Source organism: Gigantopelta aegis, unplaced genomic scaffold, assembly GCF_016097555.1.
Source record: "Gigantopelta aegis isolate Gae_Host unplaced genomic scaffold, Gae_host_genome ctg3503_pilon_pilon, whole genome shotgun sequence".
NCBI classification, from domain to species: Eukaryota; Metazoa; Mollusca; class Gastropoda; order Neomphalida; family Peltospiridae; genus Gigantopelta; species Gigantopelta aegis.
The window spans coordinates 12,979-34,765 of NW_024533375.1; the positions used below are offsets into that span (position 1 = coordinate 12,979).

A 21,787-nucleotide genomic window follows, 5' to 3' on the forward strand; every position below is an offset into this window, starting at 1 on the left:
ACATTGCTATATAGGAGGAGAAAGACAAAGAGGGGCGTGGTGGGTACTTTAGTAAGGTCACATTAGATTGTGGTCTTTGTGGTGACAAAGAGTGTGAACAACCTTTACATGGCAGTATTAATAGAACAGTATGTTAACAGTAACACAAGATAATAATGTTATTATATCCTCTTAATTTAGGATATATCCCCATCTCCTGATCCATCTATTACTTCGCAAGATGTTAACAAGTATATTAATAATTAAATTTATATAGAAGTACATAGTAGCTATAATATGGATCATTTTTATAATGTTAATACTTTGGCTGTTAAAATGACAACATTAAATAAAATAATTAAACATTATACACAATATCTTTCTTCTATGTAAGACTTGTCGGCATTAGCCACACCCACCATCCATATAAGTATAACGTTAATAAACTGACTCCTGTTTGCATTCGAACCATTATCCGTTTATAATAAGATTCTGCACACTTTTCTTCCTCTTCTCCGATAGCTTGAATACAATATTTAGACATTGTAATAAATGAGTGGGTGTGTGGCAATTACTCTGAAGCGTGTACTCTAAGCTACGAAGGAGATCATTTGTTTTAAGGATTAAAAGTAACTGTCGTGGAGCTGAATTCAATAACTGTGATATCTCAGGAAAATAGTTAATGGCATCAATCCTTATCAACTTATCCTAAAGAAAATAGAGCTATTATTATTAACACAGGATAATGGTTCTTACTCTTGATTAGAGCGAGCAATAGTACCGATACCATGTTCAATGAGTTCCATGATCGTCCAGTAATAATACATGCTAATAAAGGGTACAACTCTCCAGCATTAAGAGCAGTACAATATGTTTTAATAGCCTCCATGTCACGTGATATTAACCCTTTCCAAAGTCGACAATAAAGAGTCTAAACTCGTGTGTTAACTGTTGATAAAGACCGTGGTCTAACAGGACTAGTTCTACATGTCCAGTGTCTGTCTTTCTCACTAGAACATTCCCAGGATGAGGATCACAGTGAATAAACCCACGTTTATATATCATTTCACTATACATTTCAGCTAACTTGAGACTAACCTATTGTACATGTACCTAATAAACCAAAGAGATTCATTTTTACTAACCTCATTGACAGGAAATGTAATGCTCCTTAATATACTTTGAGTATTTATTTTAACTCCTTCACAGAACTCCATTACTAACAGTCGTGAAGTAGCAGTATACACTCTTGGAATCTATGACACAAAGGGTTAAAATATAAACAAACAAATGTTGATTTACTTTGATAAAATTAAGATGATGTAACATGTTTGAACATGCTTTCATATTGTTAGCTTCGTGGATAAAAGTCTAATTCTTTAGGGAGGTTCCTCCTTATCTCATCTGCTAACCATTGGAATTGAAAATCAGGAAATAACCTTGTGATACAGCTAACCAGAAACTAAAGAATAAATTTAAATCATTGATACATCCATCCATTCTATCTATACGTCCATCGTTATGTCTATGTGTCCATTAATCACTGATATATCCATTGACGTCCATTGGTGTGTATCCATTAACTCACATCAACAGTACTCATATCAGTTGTATGCATTCTTCTTAACATGAGGATGTTGAATTTTAATAGCAACAACCCGACCATCTTTTAAAAAACACCACGATGACATTGAGCTAAAGAAGCAGCACCCAATGGCTTGTCATCGAGTTCACTAAATACATTCTCCACTAAATTTTTAAGTTACATCAAATATATGTGACATATATAACATGATGTACTGGGACAATGTAACTCTTCTTCAATGACTTTTTCTTAAGTTTGGTTATCGAGGGTTTGAGGAGCATCGCTGTGGAACACTTTAAAAGTCTCTACATATTCCGAGGGTAGGAGGTACTGTAATGCTCCAATGTGTTGACCTATCTTGATAAAGTAGCCACCATTTTTACGACACATCTCTCGTAATTTTTGAGCAGATCGTAAATGGACCTACAATGAGTTAAAAACTATAGAAAATGAAAATATTTAAATCGTACTTCTGATCTTGTTACATAATATAATGACGTGTCTTTTTGATAGTTTAGATAGCGTCCATTTATAATCAATAGCTCACCCAATACCTAAATGGATATATAGTTTTCTAAATCGACTAACAGCTCACAATGGATCAATATACTAAACTTACAGTATAATGCAGCTCGTCCAAATCTCAGCCCACTCTTATGAAGACCACCATGATGAGCTGTCAGAAGTTTTCTCCTGATATGTAACACCTGCTCCAGTACTTACAGCTATTAACAATCCTACTCTGTATGCTAACCTGACCATCTTCAAGTGTGATCATTATATAACATGACATTGTCGTGGCAACGTGTGTCCTAGACCACTTTTGGCAAGGCAAAATTGACTCCCCCCCAGATTCATTTTTGGCTAGGCTCCCAGACCACGTTGGCTGTAATTTTTTATTACTAAATATATTGTCAAATAGTTTGAATAAAAAGTACTTATTGCAGTGATAAAGATTAAAATAGAAGTAATAAACCAGTCATCAATAGATGTCTCTGGAGTTAGTTTTACAGTAAGTTATGATTTATCACAATTAGCTTTATTATGAGACATTTAGTTGAATAGATTATTTGATAAAGATGTGGAAAGATAGAAGGAAGATGAGTTACAAGATTTCATAGATTTTACACTCATTACAACTGGAAGACATGATCTGATTGTAAGTGGAACTAATGATGCTAAACAATGGAATATTATATCATTCACTAATTTTTTGGTTTTAGGGAAGGAATTGCAGAGAACCTATTGCTGGTTTAAACATTTATAAAATCTATGTATATTAATATTAGTGGTCTGGTATTTAATGGATGTAGTGTAGAGCATTCAAGCACAAGAATCATAATGATAACTGATGCCATTAACTTTTTTGACATCATGGTAAGAGTAGTGTACTAGATGTTATCTGTTATAATCTTGTTGTCTAGTACTAATTCACACAGTTCATAAACTATTCAACTATATAACATCAATAATGAAAAATTAAACTTTTCTTTCTTTTATTGTTCATTAATAAACTCTCATCTCTCTATTATTATTCTTATTGTTGTTTGTTGTTGGTATGATGTCTGGCCATTTCATATCAAAGTTAAACTTCCATAAATCTACATTATATCTTAAGTATCATTCACAAGATATCTCATGATATACCTAATGGTACAGTCATAGGACACACAGTAGAATCATGTATCCATCTAGGAGGTTCCCATTTTTCCCACTATTGTCTCAAATAATAAGAAACACATACATTACCACAATATCTTACACTAATATTAGTACTGCATTTAATGTCGATATGACACAGACACTAATAAATTGAAGTGTTAATAAGTTATGATAATTACAAGGGGGCATACTCTATAATACTGCCTGATGTTGTAGGAGGGAGATTCCAACATAATCTTTAAGATCAATGTATTAATCTCAACAACCCTATCACTGTCATTTTTTTATAGTAATATCTTTTTTTCACTGTTATAAAAAAGTAGTTCCTGGTGATGCTAGTAATTCTATGGGGTGCCGTTTGTGTCAAAATTGAAAAATTATCATGATAATAAGTCATTATTTATCAAATTATTGTTGATTTACTTCTTATTTATGGAGCGTCATTTGTGTCAAAATTAAATGGATTTAATGGTACATTTAACATGTTATAATTTAATTTTAATTGTTACTTAAGCAGAGCGCCAGTATCATGAGCCGTTTCTTAGAATTGTGCGTCAGCGAGATGTAGGTTGGGGTCCCCTGACTTTGGTTGGGTCTATTAAGTGTAAAAAAACAAATACATTTATAAATTTACTAGGACATCTAAGTATAAATGTACCATTGGAACTAAGGAGATTATCATGCTTTTTAGAATTGACACAACATTTAAGAGATGTAATATTAATGTCAATTAACAAAGACCTATAACTCTGTACTAAGGAGATAGATACCCTTACGTCAGACTGTTCACATTTGCATATATTGTAAGTGAAGTTATATAATAGTATTTGATGTACTCTTTCTCCTTTTACAGCCCTTACTTCATGTTTGGGTCTTCTTTGTTTTATTCAATTACAAACCAGAAATTATCATCCAGATATTTAATTATAATAACTATGAAATTAATATTATAGCTAGGTGATGGTATGATATTCGCTCAGGTCAATAATTCTCAGATCAAACAATGTCGATCGATTACCGTCTCCTTTCCATTTATTTTTCGTCTGTCTCATTGTTACTATATTAATTATGTCATTTATAAGTCGACCCACTAAGTTCAGCGCGTGCTGCAACTGTTGGAAGACTGGTATCCCACCAGTGTGGTTAGTATGCATTGGACTGGTCATTGTACAGGTACATATTGTACCTCTGTTATATAGTATATTATATAAGTGATGTGTGTGTGTGAGGTAGTATGTAATGATGTAGAAAGTCTCCTATGCCCAACCCCTCCTCTGAATGTTGAGGGTGCTGAGCTCTGCTTATCCCAACAAGTTACATCTTATCCTGTTCCCTGTATTCTACACTATGACCAGGACCCAGCAGCTCACTTGGCACACTAAGCAATGTAGCAGAGCATTTACAGTTTAACAGATTCATTAGCATTAATATGATCAGGTCATTTACCTTATTGGTACTCGAGGAATATGTACAATAACATTAGTACCTGCTTGTGATGTCAGTAAAAAGATTCTTTATGCTAAGATCATTCTATTGTATTTACACATAGATTGGATTTGGTATCTATCCAGTTATTGTCAAAAAGTTTGCTGACTCAGACAAATCAAAAGCTAATCCACTAATACTTAACTTTCTATCGGTATGATCTACTTACCTAGAGGGAACCCCTATTAATTTACTAATATAATGATATCACTTTTTTTCTTCAGAGATCTCTGCTGTTTTCCAGTTCTTTTTCTTTGTGCATTTATTGCAGAACGTAAAATAATGATACCATCTCTTGGTATGTTAGTGGTAAGGAACAATTTGTGTACTTGTCAAATATTTTATTCTATTCCCAGCTTTTCATTATAATGGGTTTTACTGGAATGTTTACGGGTCAGGTATGTTTTATAATGCAATGACTTGTTTAGTGTCTTCTCTCTTTCCTCTAGTATCTATTTATATTAGGAGTTTACAAAGCTGGACCCAATGTGGCCTCTGTCTTTCAGGTATTTAGGAAAAGTAATATTAATGTAATATTGTAAATTATTTTGTACATAGCCTATTATTCCAGTGTGGACAGTAGTGTTAGCTATCTTTACTCGTATAGAGAAACCTTCATTTCAAAAGGTAAATGAATGACATCACATGATAGTCACATGACCTCTTGTCTGTATGTCTCTTTCTTTAGTTTTCATTTTGGTCAAAAATGTTTGGAATATTATTAGCAACTGGTACATTGTATATTATATAATAGGCATTTGATATTAATGTGTTAGGTGGTGCTATAGAAATTACATTAACAAGACAAGATATTCCTAGTAACAACAACGAATACTCCCAGTTTCAGAAAATTATAGGCTACCTTTCCTTATTTGGTAATACCCTCTGTATGGTAAGGATCACATGACTAGTCACATGACCTGTATGTATATCTGTATATAGGCTATATATGTGTTGCTTCAAAAAAGATTTATATTTTGACAAAGTTGGAAGTAAATCAGTCACAATGATCAGTACAGTACAATGTATGTTATTACTTAGATAAATGGAGGGACTACCCCGTATCAGTAACAGCATATAGCTACTTCTTTGGTGCTATTTTTATGGGACTATGTTCATTGCAGTATATAGGTACTCCTGAAAATAGAACAAACTATAATATACCAAGAGAAGTTAGTTATGTAATATATTATGATATTATATGATAATATACTTCTCTTATACTCTCAGTCAGTGTATGTTATGGTATATGCCACATTTGTCACGTCAGCACTTTGCTATATTCTTATCACTTGGGCTAATTCACAAGTTTCTTCAATTTTAGTCACTGCTTTCTGGCCAGTTCAGGTACCATGTACTTTGAACAAACCTCCCCTTACAAATAAGTGAGTGTGTCTAATCTTTTAGGTTCTTTTCGCAGTAATAGGATCATGGCTTGTTGTTAGATATTAAATTTGCTCCATTAGTAAGTACTTTGTCCTTTTATCTGTCCATTAATCTATTCATTCATCCATTTAGCAATATATTGGTGCAGTAATGTTAATAGTTGGTTTGTTTTTTGTCTTATGGTCTAATTATCAGGTGAACTTTTATCACCATGGTTACCATTTACACATTGCTAAATAGGAGGAGAAAGACAAAGAGGGGCGTGGTGGATACTTTAGTAAGGTCACATTAGATTGTGGTCTTTGTGGTGACAAAGAGTGTGAACAACCTTTACATGGCAGTATTAATAGAACAGTATGTTAACAGTAACACAAGATAATAATGTTATTATATCCTCTTAATTTAGGATATATCCCCATCTCCTGAGGCACCTGTTACTTCTCAAGATGTTAACAAGTATATAAATAATTAAATTTAGTGGAAGGACATACTTGAGCTGTAATATGACGCAATATGGATCATTTTATAATACTATTTATGTACATGTACTAGTGGAACAAAAGAGATTATCTTGTTTTAAATTTAATGCAATGAGAAATTAAAAGGAGGAACAAAAGCCAGAGGAATTAAAGCAAGGATTAATAACGGAGGAATTAAAGAATTAAAGAAGGAGGAATGCTTTAAATTCCTCCTTTATTAATTCCTGCTTTAATTCATCTTCCTTTAATTTCTGTTACTTTAAATTCCTCATCCATAAATTCCTGCTTCAATTCCTCATGCTTTAATTCACTTTCTTCTTTCTTTTCATCCTTCTTGATACAACTTTTGAGTGATGTACTATAGTGTTGTTTTAGTTAACTATAACTAAAAACTAATTATAACTAACTATTATAGTTAGTATTGAACTAAAACAATATATACCTGTACTACAAAAGATAAACCACCTGTGATAAGTTAACTGATAACTAAAAGGTAACACTATTCAAAGCAACCATGTGTAGTGCATGTGTCAGTGAGCAGTAAGACCACATGTATACCTTTCACCTTGGGTGTATAATAGGGTAGAAGAGGAAGACAATACAGCTGATAATGATAGTGCTATTACTGCTATACAAGTGAGCAGTAAGACTACATGTATACCTTTCACCTTGGGTGTATAATAGGGTAGAAGAGGAAGACATTACAGCTGACCCCTGATCATTTTTGGCTCCGAAAATGATCCCTCAGACCATGTTGGCTGCAAAATATGAAATAAATATATTACTAAATCTACTAATAATCTGATATATTCCTTTTATGCTTTATAATTCCTCCTTTATTAATTACCTCTAATTTACTTCTTCATCAATTATTTCCAGGTTCAAATCAAAAAAATGGCCAAAAATGATAGGTAACAAAATTACTTCAAATTTTTTATGAATGTAGATATGTAGGTTCTTGTTAAGCAGAGTAATTGTTTCTGCTCTAAAATGTGGTTAAAGTGTGTGTAAAAACAAAATACATTTTATAAATTTACTAGGACATCTAAGTATAATTGTACTATTGGAACTAAGGAGATTATCATGTTTTTTAGAATTGACACAACATTTAAGAGATGTAATATTAATGTCAATTAACAAAGACCTATAACTCTGTACTAAGGAGATAGATACCCTTACGTCAGACTGTTCACATTTGCATATATTGTAAGTGAAGTTATATAATAAATATTTGATATACTCTTTCTCCTTTTACAGCTCTTACTTGATGTTTGGGTATTCTTTGTTTTATTGACTTACATACCAGAAAATCGTTTAAGTTGATCTAATTTTATTCTTGTCCATTAAAAATATAATTATTTTAACAGTCTTTACTTTAAACGATACTGGCAGCAGTTATCGTTAATGAGATTCATAGGTGAACACAGCGCGCCCCACAAGAGCATGAAGACAAAATCTTACGTACATATAAAAAGAAACTGAAGCAGTCACGAGTGCCAGTGTGTTGTGGGCCAGCGTTCTGCAATGCATCAGACCTCTGAGATGGTTACCAGCATACTCTACGGAGTATCCGAAAGGCCGACTAGGATAGGGCTGGTAGTCTCCCTTTTAAACGAGATGAGGCTGGTGTATTTGTGGTTCCCGGTTCCTGAATGCGACATTCCCTAAGAGCTGGAATCCCGTACGGCTGGTTTTAAGTTAGGGCGACGCTCCAGCCAGGATTACCTCGCGAAGACGAGGGTTACCAAGCCAGGTGGCGGTCCCAGCTAGCAATAGCAGGGAATCCTGGAGCCTAAGTGGAAGCCTGAGTGGGTGAGCGAGTAGGAATCGTTTGGGCAACACACAAGGGTTTTTTTTATAAATTATAATTCTATTTAACATATTTTTTTGTTTTATTAGATGTATTGAAATCCTGATATTGAGAATCAAATAAAAAAATTTAAGACATGATATCAAAAATACAAAGAGTTAATAACATCAGTTCATTATGATTGAAGTCATAATACCAGACCACTAATGGTAATAATATTCATAGATTTTATTTTTTAGGAGCAATTAATATTCACATTATTTATATTTTAAAATGTCTACGGAGCCTGTAAAGAAACACCATACTTTAATGTAAAAATTAATAACATTTTTTCTGTGTTACTTTTTATTTATGAAATAAATATATTTACATATATTTGCTGTTCATTTTTGCTGGTCAAGTTTGAAGAAAGATAGTAAGAAGAAATTATAGATTTAATCTCTTGATACTATGATATTACAATTACAATAAGAGGCAATAGATATAAACATGTACATATTTATTTGTACATGTAAATTTATTTAAGTAACAACTCAAAATAAGTTAAGGTTCTACCTCCAGTGAGGTTGTCATTGGTAACAGTTGTATACTTCCACCTACTCACAAAAAACACTTAATTATATAGAACTTATAGATGTACCTTCATTGCACTCATCTTTTATGCATTAAGTTCTGTTGTAGACAGTCAGACAAATAGTGTTGATAGTCACAAGGGTTTTTTTTATTATAAATTATAATTCTATTTAAACTAGTGGGAAAAAATGTCAGTAGAACTGGTCCTCAGTCTGTCATAGAGAACATTCTGTGAATTTGAGAAGTTGACTAAGAAATTTCATAAAATATTATTAACATAGATTTTTCCAGAAATAATTTTTAATTGGTTAATAGATAATTATGTTGATATTGAGAATCTAATAAAAATTAAAGACATGATATTCAAGATACATCAGTATCATTATGATTGAAGTCATAATACCAGACCACTAATATAAATTTTATTTTATTTTTAGGAGCAATTAATATTTACATTATTTATATTTTTAAATGTCTAGGTAGCCTGCAAAGAAACAGCATACTTTAATGTGAAATTAACATTTGTTTTCTGTGTTACTTTTTATTTATGAAATAAATGCATTTACATGTATTTGTTGGTCAAGTTTGAAAAATGACAGTAAGAATAAACTACAGGATATGTGAAATACACAATGAACTACAGCTTTAAACCCTTCATTCGATTACACCAGCGAAAAGAACTATCACTAGCTCCGTATATTACGTCAACGCCCACTTACTGTAATTCACGTGTAATGGCAGCCTCTAGACATCTATTTGTAGGTAGACTCAATTGGACACTGTGTGCTGGTAATATATACCACTGCCCCTTAAATTAATGTTATATTATATTTCCTAGAGACATTACAAGAGTACTTCTCCCAATTTGGGAAAGTGAGAAGAGCTCGAGTGATTTATGTGAGTACTGCAGTCTTATTCCATATTAGGGAATGAGACATGTAGGTACATCACACCCTACATGTATTATTTACAGGACTTAGATACTGGTCGATCAAAAGGATATGGGTTTGTTGACATGGAGTCACCCGAGGCAGTCAATACTATAATGTCTAATGTACCACATCATATTAATAAATTCAGGGTAAGATCTAGACTAGTAATACTGATATTTATATCATGTAGGTTGATGTAAAGACAAGAATGCCAGCAGCTGAAAGAAAGAGAGAAACAGCTTTACCGTCGTCATAACAACTGCAGTAAGATGCATATTATCATTAAGTAAAAGAATTGAATCAATAAAAAATTAATACCTTAATTGTTCAGTGTTAATCTGATGATTTACCTAACAATGAAAGCTGAAAGAAAAAAAGTATTATATACAACAAAGTTCTTTGTCTCTATGATAACTACTGATGTTTACTAGTTTAAAGATAATCTATAGTTACCTGTGCTAAGAATTCATTTGCATCCATTAATTCTGTTGTTCCATATGTCACACGTTTGGGTATTTGTTGTTGTTGACAATAGTCTTGAAGATTTTGGTATTCAATATAATTCCCTCCGCCCACTACAAAAACATAAGCCTCTTGAAATGGACCACGCCCCTTTGGTACACTTGAAATGAAAGACAGGATTATTACATGTAATTTGTGGTGGGTGTGGTCTACCTGTCTCCAGATCGCAATAACTTTGGATCAAAATAACGATATTCTTCAATTTCCTAAAAATTCTATTTAATACAACACTTTAATGAAGAGAAGAGTAACTGACCTTTCCTTTCATTTCCATTAATTGATCTACTATACGAGTAACAGGTAAATTCTAAAAGAACCATTACTTCATAAATTAAAAAAAAATTAATAGATACTTTTGTTCTTATCACAAGATTACGGACTCCTTCCACCATTTTACTACCAGAAGTATAAATTTGCTGAATCATAGTACTAGAAAATGAACAGATACACAGACAATGGATATATATTATATAGCGATGGTCATATAGATGTATATGGACAAATACCTCATTGAACTAGAAGATGCTCCTGTACCTGTTGACTTGGAGGCTCGAGGATTAGCAGCCATTTTGGTATAAGCCCTAACATAGTAATATTGAGTAACACACATATATATATTGTAGCTTACTTCCATTTCTTAATGTAATCTACTGATGAGATATCATGTAAAACAGCCTCAAGAGCTGTTATATGTTGCGCTAAATCACTCTGCAATGTAGATAGAGAGAGAAATGAAGAAATAAATTAATAATATGATTTACTTCAGAAATATCTTGTGACAAGAGATAGAAAATTAAGAATAATCTTAACTTGTCAGCAGGTTCACCAGCTAAAGAGAGTACATTCCATAATACAATATTACTTATACACAACGGACCTGATTCGTCTGTAAGTATATCTAATACTGACTTATCCTATACAAGAACAGTGTATTAATGTGATATTACAAGACACACTGACCAGAGATGACTTGGAAATCATTTTTGTCTTCCATTCAAAAAAAACAGGTCCAGTTTTCTTCTCTAAAAGAAGCAGTGTTCTACTATTAAACATTATTATTAATTACTTTAATTTCATCAAGGAGAGCAGTAGCTATATTTGTATGCATGTCAATACTTTTCTCTTTTCCATTAATTCAGGAAGAGATCTGAAACAGAACAGACCAAGATAATAAAATCATTACAAACTTCAACTAACGTGATTGCTGATGTCAGCTTAGCTGTACTATCAGAGAGATCACTATGTAATAAGTTAGGGTCATCCCCATTAGATGCACCCTAATATGATGATTGAGGCGTAATGACCATAATGCTAGATCATTGGTTACCATGGCTACTTTGAGTCGAGATAACTCCTCTTCTTTAGCTTTATATTCACTGACTTCTCTTTGTACAGCATCTGCCACTTCAGGAAAGGGTTTGCCACGAAAACTTTGCCAAAACCTACAAAAGAAGTGTAGGGGGTTCTTATAATTAGTGGGTGGAGTCAAGACATACCTGTCATTTGGGTGCAGATCATATGACTTAGGTTGTCCAGCTGTTGGTGATGTATCTTCATCTGATGGAGGTATTGTTATTCTATTAAGTTCCAGTTCCTATGTGGGTGTGGCTCATTAATTTATTCATAAAGGCCACATCAACATACAAACACATCATGTGCTAAAGCTTGATATGTCCAGGTATGATGAAGGGGTGTGGCTAGGTCCATATTACGATCCAAAATAACTAGTAATGGTCGAGAAAAACTATTAAAAGAGTAAGATCCCCTCTGTTAAAGTAATTAAGGAGATAATTATTAACCTTCCAGAGGTGATACAGACATGCCTTCGCTAGTGAACATACTACTACGAGGATCACGTAAATTATCGCGAAGTTTTTTATCTAATGCTTGAGCCACCATATCAGCAGCATTCCCACGAGGACATCTAATTATAGGTACAACACCTTAAAGGAGAGGGAGAGAGAGGGGGAGAGAATATTAATATATAGAATGTGCCCAGTTACCTGCAGTCACAAAGACAGAGAAGAGTGATTCCACAATGATATCTGTGATAGCTGTTATATCAGTATCCTTAGCATCAGTACGGTTAAGAGCTAGAGACACAACAATATATTACACAAATAGAGTAAACATTTTAGTCACCATAATATGATATAGTTTTCTTCTCTTGATGTCTTGTTATAAAGAGATTGTCTTCCAAAGAAATAAAATTCAAATATTGGTCATACACCTATATGAATAAAACATTGTATACTCAAGCCACTTGTCAGTATATTTCAGGATATCTTACTTTGGTGACTTGGGAGATGCAATTTGCATCGACAGCAGCTTTAGCTAGCTCTTCTAAAAGTGGGCGTGGTATGGGTGTGATGAAATTAAAGTAATAAGTATCATATAAATGATTATGAAGATCTCGACAAATTCGTTTAATGTTTCCATCAGAGGGGACAACAAAATAAACAGCAGCTGCATCGAGTACTTGTTCACGACTAGAATCTATTGGACTGAGAAATAAATAGATAATAGATGAATGGATAAATGATAAAATGAATGGATGAATGATAAAATGAATGGATGAATGATAAAATGAATGGATAAATGATAAAATGAATGGATAAATGATAAATGAATGGATGAATGATAAAATGAATGGATGAATGATGAAAATGAATGGATGAATGGATATATGATAAAATGAATGGATGAATGATAAAATGAATGGATGAATGATAAAATGAATGGATAAATGATAAATGAATGGATGAATGATAAAATGAATGGATGAATGATAAAATGAATGGATAAATGATAAAATGAATGGATGAATGAATAGAGGGATGGTTGGATTATGGACAGATAAATGGAATACATAAATAAAATGGATGAAATAAAGAAGACATTGATACAACTACTTACAGATATAATGTGACAGCCATATTACGCAGTTCTTTTCACGCTCATGAGTGGTGAGATGATATCTTGACCATATTTATCATAAATAAGTATCTGTATTAAATAATAATATTAATAGTTTAACCCTTTATCAACTCACTTTCCACACAGGCTCAGAAGGAACTGTAGTTTTAGACATTGGAGAATTTAAATTCAACATGCTCTTCAAAGAAGCTAGCAAATAATTTATAATTCCATAACTTAATTTTATTACCAACTCTTTCCTTCTTTCTCTTACCTATTTGTCTGCTTTTCAAAGAGTTTGGAACTGATTGAGGAGAAAGAAATGGAGATTGTCCTCCACCTGCTACAGCCATTGTCCCTCCTTTTAAATCAGTCACTAAGGGGTTAAAATTTCTTATTTACTACAGTCTCATTCTGGAACTAGATTAATAGGGCGGTACCGTATGAGACACGGTATCAGTGTCTGGTACAGTGTACAGTGAAAGGTAAGTTCGTTATTATATTAATCAATAATTATAAATTAACTATTTATTTAGATAATGTATGCTGAATGGTTGTCATTGGCTGAAACAATTCAGTCACAGAGTTCTAAAGGCAATGTACTTCATTCGTTCCCACCTGATGTTGGCAGGGAGGTAGTAGCGTCCATTATCAGACCACTACAAGAACTAGTTTTGGGTAAAAGTTATAAAGATGGACCTCTTTCATCACCAGAACAGGTCCAGTGGACAATGCAAGTAGTGGTTATGGACTAACGCTACCACTCTCAGAGCTATCCCTTCTTCAAGGCTGTGTTGACGTTTATCATGATTGGTTAACTGCACTTTACTTTCAGAAGCATACTGTACCTTTACCAATTGTTAAAGACCCTAACTATTATGCAGAGATCATTTTCGATCAATTGTGTTCTCTGTTTGTCCCACGTGAAAATGAGCCACGCCTCTTGGAAGACCACGCCTTCTTGTGTAAAAAAGTAGTGGATATGGTCCAGTCTTAGTGGCAATTAAAGGGTTAAAAATGACGCGTGATACCTGGGGGATCTCTCTTTACCTTTCTCCTTCATATTTTGTGATCTCTATTAGCTCCGCCTACTTCTCAAGCTCCGAGTCTGGGACAGCTCTTTGTGAGTCGTTAATTCATGTGTTTTATTTGCTGCTTGGGTGAGAGCTTGTCAAGTAAGTATATGAAAATGGATATATATGAATGGACAAAGGATGGATAAATAAAAAATGGACAGACATATAAATGGATGCATGAACAACAATTGACTTCTCTTTTTGTATGTATTCATGCTATTATACAAGCTCCTCCCATTACTCCACCCTTAATTATTACAGGACACGTTCCCCAGGTCCTAACCTTGGAAAAACTCTCCGTGAATTGTGCTGTAATTGGCGTCATTATCCCAGTCTAATTAAGGAGGGTGTCAACTTATGTATTCATTAACTTTTAAAGTATCTTTATTCTTTATGGCTCAAAGCATCTCTCCATTATGACGCCTCTGCCCCAACAAGATAACGACTTTTTTGGTCTTGTCAAGGACTATCTAATGATGCAGCTGTACAATGTTGGTTTCGAATGCTGCATACATTAGGCAATCCCATAGATCTTCTTTATCCTGATATTATTACTGGAACGCCTGCTTTTTTACAAGTTATTAAAGAGTCAGATGCCACACCTCCTCCAACGTACAAAAATGTATTGATCAATTACCTGTCATATTTCACTCACTAATGAAAGGGTCTCCTACAAGTTAATTTGTTCTTAGTGAAAAAAGTTCACAAATTAAAGAAAAACGTCCCAGTCATACACCAAGAACAATGTCTCGTACTTCACCTTCAATGCGAAGAAAAGATCCATCAAAGTCACAGTCTATGTACCTAGTCCACAACAATCACCTCGTGCACCTCAAGATTCTTTTTATGTTAATATTGTTCCTGATAGAAAGTCTCCACCCATACCTGGAATAGAGGTCCCATTAAGTCGTAATATTGAAGGCATAATTGGCAAAACCTAAAGGTAAGAAAAATTAATAACTATTAATAACTATTGTTTTAATACATTTTTAGTTAATACATTACTACATATATTTGGGAATTGGTTTGTTTGAGGCTTCTGTGTGGCGGGGCAAGATCAGGAGGGATTCCTTTCCCAAAGTGAACCTCATCCTACAAGTACTAAAGTGACTTCAAGTGCTGGAGAATTTGTCTCGTATTCTATTCAATTTGTCCATTTTATCTATACACTGACCCCTTCTCAACAAAGGTTTGTCCATTTTTCTATTCATTGATCCATTTTCATTATAAATCTGTCCATCTCATTTCTATGTATCCTACACTGATAGGTTAGAGAATATGAAGCTGGCAGAGCTGAAGCTCTAGGTACATTGTGTTCAATATTTTTTCTCATTTATCATGTGGAGAGGATGTTCTTCAACATATATCTAGCAACGATTTATCACTCAATTATTGTTGGTGTTAAACTATGATCCAAGAGTAAGTAATATGCTATGATATCACATGATGTCACATGATGTGTCATAGATGGTAGTTTTCTAAATACAAAGTTCTAATACCTAGGAAGTTAATGATGTCATATGATGTCTAGTTTTAGTTCAAAGTTAATTAGGTAGTTCTAGTATCAAGGAAGTGTGATGTCATTGGAATCATAACATAGACTATAGTAATGTCATATGGTTTTCATACAAATTCTTAAAACTATTTTAATAATGTCATAATAGTATCATAACACAGGTGGACTCTTACACTATTTTAATAATGTCATATAGGTATCATAACACAGGTGGACTCTTACACTATTTTAATAATGTCCATGGTGTCATAACATAGAGAGATTTACATACTATATTATTAAATAATGGTTATAAATGTTATCTAATGTTATTTACATAATTCTTTAGATATGTTCTGGACAGGTTTAACTCGTATATATTGGGTTCTGTATCATTACTGCGTAAAGACTTACCTGGGATAAATGTACTAATTCCATACTCCTCTTAGCACTTGAGAAAATATTAACTGAGGCCCCACACCCCCATTTCAGTAACTAATTAATTATGTTATATTTTTATTGATTTCTATTATTAAAGATGTGATTAACATTTGGAAAAGCTCCGGCATGCATCCATTCAACTTTTGCTGTCCATTTTACCCTTACCAATACATTATATACATTTATCATACCAGGTTATGAATATCATTTAAATAATTACTAATTAATATTTTGTATACAGACTTAGCTACTACTATTCAGTTAGTTCTACTGTTCAAAGCTCAACACCTCAGACTTTCTACTCTCTCAAGAGACAAATTTTGAGTTTATTATTTGCTGCCTTGGGAACTGAGAAAGACCCACTTATATTCCAATGTTATACTTGTGTAGTGGTTGATGATATGAAGACATTCCAGTACTCTCTCTCTCTCTCTCTCTCTCTCCAGCTGTCCATGTTTTTTTGTCAAGACATTTATAACATACGAGCATTCTTATCAGTTATGGTTGCTCAAGAAAAAGAGGTGGAGATGCTAACCGAGCTAGTGTGAGTATCGAAGACCAGAAAGTTTCTTCAATAAATGCCAAAGCTACTAACAAAGGTGAAACAACTTATAACTCAACTTTATCTCTCTCTCTATCTCTGAACAGATTTGAACCTTTGACATCATTATTTCGTGATGCGTAGTGGCTGCCAGTAATGCATTGATATCTTGGAGTGACAGTAATATAGTCACTTTAGCAGCTCTAGAACTGTTATCTGGTTGATCCAGATTACAGTATGATGCACTATGTAAGTAGTACAATATAGAGGACTTAAGTGTAATGTAGATTTCTCTCTCTCTCTCTCTCTAGCACATGTAGATTTTCGAGATGCTGTCCAATGTAATTTGTGATTTTATTGAGAAACAATCACAGCAAAAACCTTATCTACATCGATTCGAAAGGTCTTCATACTCTATTGTTGCTGGTTTTGCAACTCTCATTACTTGGGTTATGGAACCTCCTCATTTGTTAGCACATGAGGTAATAATGACATCACTGTTTATGGCAGTATTGTTATAATTTACAGAGTTGTTTGACGTCTATCTTAAGAGTGACACAGTTTGTGGCATGACTGGAACATTTTCAAAGGTATGATGTGTCACATGATAGATCACATGACTAAATATCGTACATCACATGACTAAATATGTTGTCTACATCACATGACTATAAATCGTATATTTTTTGCAGCTTGAAGATGAACAGTTATTTTCAAGGTACTGTAAATATTTAATGTAATTTATTTTATTTCTCTTTTCAGACAAAAAAGAGTTACATCCAATTCTGGTCGCGTCGAGAAGTAGCTGAGTTCTTGCTTTTGTTGTGTAATGGAAAGATGTGTAAGTTTAAGAATAATTTCTTTTAAATTTTTTTGTTTTTTCTGCAAAAAAATGAATTTATGTACTAATACTCATTTGTGATGAGCTTCTTTCAGCTGGGCATTGTGGCGGATGCCTGTAACTGTAGCTACTTGCAGGGCTGTGCTGTGAATGCTTGAGGTCGGGATTCTGAGAGTTGATGATCTGTGTTGAGTGGGCGCCCGCACTAGGTCTGGCATCAATATGGGATCGCGGAGGATCCGAGATTTCCAGGTTGTATAATGAGAATCATACCGGCCCAGGCCCTACAGGAGCAGGCAAAAGATTTTCCGTGTTAGGCGGTAGTGGGATAACGCCTATGAATAGGCTTCAGCTAGCAGCCCGGCTAATATAGTCAAACAGCAATGCTTTTTTTTGAAAACATAATTTTAAAAATTTTTTAAAAATTTAAGACACGACAATTTGCATTATATTACATTTTCTTCAAATGTACTGAAAATTCATTTATTTATTTTTGCGTATTTCAGGGATCATTTCCATCTCCCTGTGGTGCTGCTGCAAGTGGATCACTGCTAACAGAAGAAGAGCTCATAAAACAGCTGCCATCTTCTAAGAAACCCCAGTAACTACAATGTTGTTGTAAGAACAGATACAATAGTAATGATATGTCAGCAATACGTGTACTATGAATGATTGCTATCTAACTATAATCTTTGCTAATAATGATCTCCTAATAACTTTGTTTACTTCCTCTAATAAGACAGAAAATTTACTTTATATAATTGATTATAATGACCATGTTTTGTGTAGCGTTAATCACAAATGGTATGTATATATCAATAGATAATAATATATGTGAATAGTTATCATATTCTATAACTATGGTGGTAATTCCCGTCTCTTTTCTATTTATGATATATATAAATATATAGAACCTTTATTTGTCATATTTGGATGTTTTCATGCAGTTTTGTTATGATAACATGTTATTAGAACGAGTTATAGGATGTTATATTTCTAAACAGAAGAAGCCATGACCATATGCTCATAAACAAGGGGATTAGTTTAAACAACACCTAATATGGCAATAGGGTTTGTATTGTAAAGGTAGAGTGACTCATGCTGTAGCAAAATGTGCTTATTTCCTGCTAGGATTTTTTTATCATATTATAAGACTAACTTGGACAGATAGGAATATAACAGCTATAAATTAACCCTTTCATATAGGGTATTCAAAACATTATGACACCATCTTATATTCCCTCTTAGACAAACAAAAAATGCCCTCCATTGTCTTTTGACCTTTACTTACAATGAAAGTTTTTTCTTTACCAAACATTTTCTTAGTAATAGCTAGTCCCTAATTCATTTATTGTCCAATATTATGACCTCTACCTTTAAAAAGTACTTATATAAATTCTCCCTTGCATCATTAGTTTCATTAGTAGCTATTGTTGACATAATTTATCTAAGTACAATATAGGCTCTTGACTTGACCCATCAAATGTTATGCCGGGTATGTACAGTTAGGATAACTCTATTCAAACAGTTACATAATACTCCCACTGATTGCAGAGTCAATCATCGCTCATAGATTTAGTTCATTTGCAAAATGTGATAGTTACTGTATCAACATTAGCTTCTAGTACTGAATATCCTGTCCAGGCACTTTGAAGACTGGAACAGTTCTTGTTGCTGTTCTCTCTTCCTATCTAATAGTCCCATTTATTGAATTGTTTCCATCTATTTAACTAACTATCTGTCCATTTATCTATTTTTTCATCTATTTTCTCCATTTAGTCCAAGTTCCAGTATTATTTAATTGATAATTCACTGATATTAGGATTATTAGAAGGAACTTACTCAGAAGAACCCAGGTACAAACTAACCATATATGGTCAATTCCATTTAGCTCCAGCTGCTATAATAAAATACCATATAATCTCATTGTGTTAATAGGATTCCATATATGGTTATACTAATACTATTATAGTACCAGATAATGTTAGTAAAGCTTGTGATGAGCACATGTTTTTTATTTTATGGTCTACACATGTTTAGTGGTTACCATCTGGTGACTTTTCTCCAGGGACTTTACCTACTGTTACTGGCATTGTAAAGGGTCCTGCAAGTCGACAGGTGTGGTCTTTACAATTACGACATCATCCTCGAAGTGATATAGTGAGTTTGGTCTATAGATCAATCAGTATCAATGATATGAGTGTCAATGGTCTATGAGCTATGGTGTCAATGATCAAATGATATATGATCTATATGGTGTCAATGATCAATGATATATGATCTATCATGTCAATGATCAATGATATATGATCTATGGGTGCCAATGGTCTATGGTCTATGATCTATGGGTGCCAATGGTCTATTGTCTATGATCTATGGTCCCAATGGTCTATGTTTTATGATCTATGGTGCCAATGGTCTATGTTCATGTATGTGCCAAAGATTAAATAGTTTTGCTATTTGTTGGTGTGATGATCTAATTCTTGTTTAATTGCTAAGTCATGAAAGGGGCTTTTTAAACTAAACTGATATATAACTGATAGTATTAACTCATTATACTATATTATATTAATAGGAGTGTATTATTAAGTTATAATAATAGTTGGCGTATTGTAGTACTAGAGACATGGTTTGCTGACTGTAAACAATAATATAGTGATTCAGGTGGTTGTAACTGAAATTAACTAATTTCTATACTATAAGTTATGTCTAGTGGAACAAATGTGGTTTCTAATGAACAAATGTGGTATATGAGATCACAAATGAATGGAGGCTAGTTAGATACCAGTACTTTTTTGTGGGGCTAATTTTAAGGTTTAACAATTAAAATTTAGCATAACTTTTCTTATAGCCATCCTCTTCACATCTCCAAAGTAGACCACGCCCCACTCCTATTGAAGTCCCACCAACCTGTCCCAATCTCTCTCGCGTCCACCTTGGCCTCCGGAGGCTGATATTACTAAATAGTAAGCATATTATGTTACCATGGCAACAAAATGGGGGCTTTTCTTAATTGTCCCTGGACCTTATCATAATCATGCAGAATTATGCTAATGTAATTGTCATGAGTAATGTCATGTGATTGTCACATGACATGTACTTTTATACATATTTGTACTATATAAGACGCTTACATGTGGTCATGATCACATCCCTCATTGTTACTTACTAATGATATCATAGTGACATCATTCCCCACTGGATGATGATTTCACCTGTTAATGAATTTATGAGTTTTGTCTATTATCCATGACAGAGGGACGTTGATATAGTTTGTGTTAAAGACCATTGTAACTGAAAAGATAGCAACAATAGTTGAGAATGATATGTTGCTATCTGTGTTATTTTTGGACTGGAATTGTGTAGAGTAAATTGTTATTTGTAGGTTATATAGTCCTTCTATTGTTTTAGTAACTTCTTTTTGTTTTAGTAACAACATCTATACCATTGTTGGAACAAGTAATTAGATGAAAGCTCATCTCCATTGCATCGTGAATTTAGTCAACTCACAGAAACAAGTAGTTATTGATATCTTAAATATATTATATGTACTGTTTCTAGATTTCTGTCGAGTCAAATATTTATCAGAAATTAGTACAATATCAAGAAATAACTCCTTTTTTCCGGATCCCTTCTACAGCTCAAGAACCACCAGAGTATGAGAATCTCTCTCTCTCTCTCTCTTTCTCTCTCTCTTCTCTCTCTCTCTCTCTCTCTCTCCTCTCTCTCTCTCTTTCTCTCATTTTATTTATTTGCTCTACGGGTTACCAAGGACTTTGACACAGCTCGTTTATTTCTCATCACTTAGTCTACTCAACATTAAGTGTCTACGAGTAAGCCTTCAATAATGAACACCTGTTATAATCTTAACACAAACTCATCAATTAATGTTTACTCACTCTTCCCACTCATCATATACACTACTATGAACACTATGAACACGTATTATATAAAACTAGAGTATATGTGGGTCTAGCCCTTGTACTGCAGAGTAACTACCTTACTAACATGAGCATAGGGGATTGTTGTTGTACTAATATAGGACTAAGAATAATTTATTGGTC

At 33.4% G+C, this 21,787-nt stretch overlaps 1 protein-coding gene across 1 annotated transcript; it reads right to left on the bottom strand.

Moving 5' to 3' along the window:
• Positions 1-1,813: 1,813 nt before the first annotated feature.
• On the bottom strand, positions 1,814-13,682 carry LOC121392194 (sec1 family domain-containing protein 1-like). Its single transcript, XM_041523531.1, is given in 24 exon segments — positions 1,814-1,987; positions 10,345-10,513; positions 10,567-10,619; positions 10,670-10,720; positions 10,767-10,842; positions 10,914-10,994; positions 11,042-11,121; positions 11,175-11,242; positions 11,291-11,327; positions 11,374-11,433; positions 11,480-11,529; positions 11,532-11,560; positions 11,611-11,690; positions 11,741-11,855; positions 11,910-12,007; positions 12,058-12,180; positions 12,229-12,356; positions 12,417-12,506; positions 12,556-12,643; positions 12,704-12,917; positions 13,330-13,364; positions 13,366-13,419; positions 13,466-13,539; positions 13,604-13,682. Coding segments are annotated over 24 exon segments (2,106 nt in total).
• Positions 13,683-21,787: the final 8,105 nt, after the last annotated feature.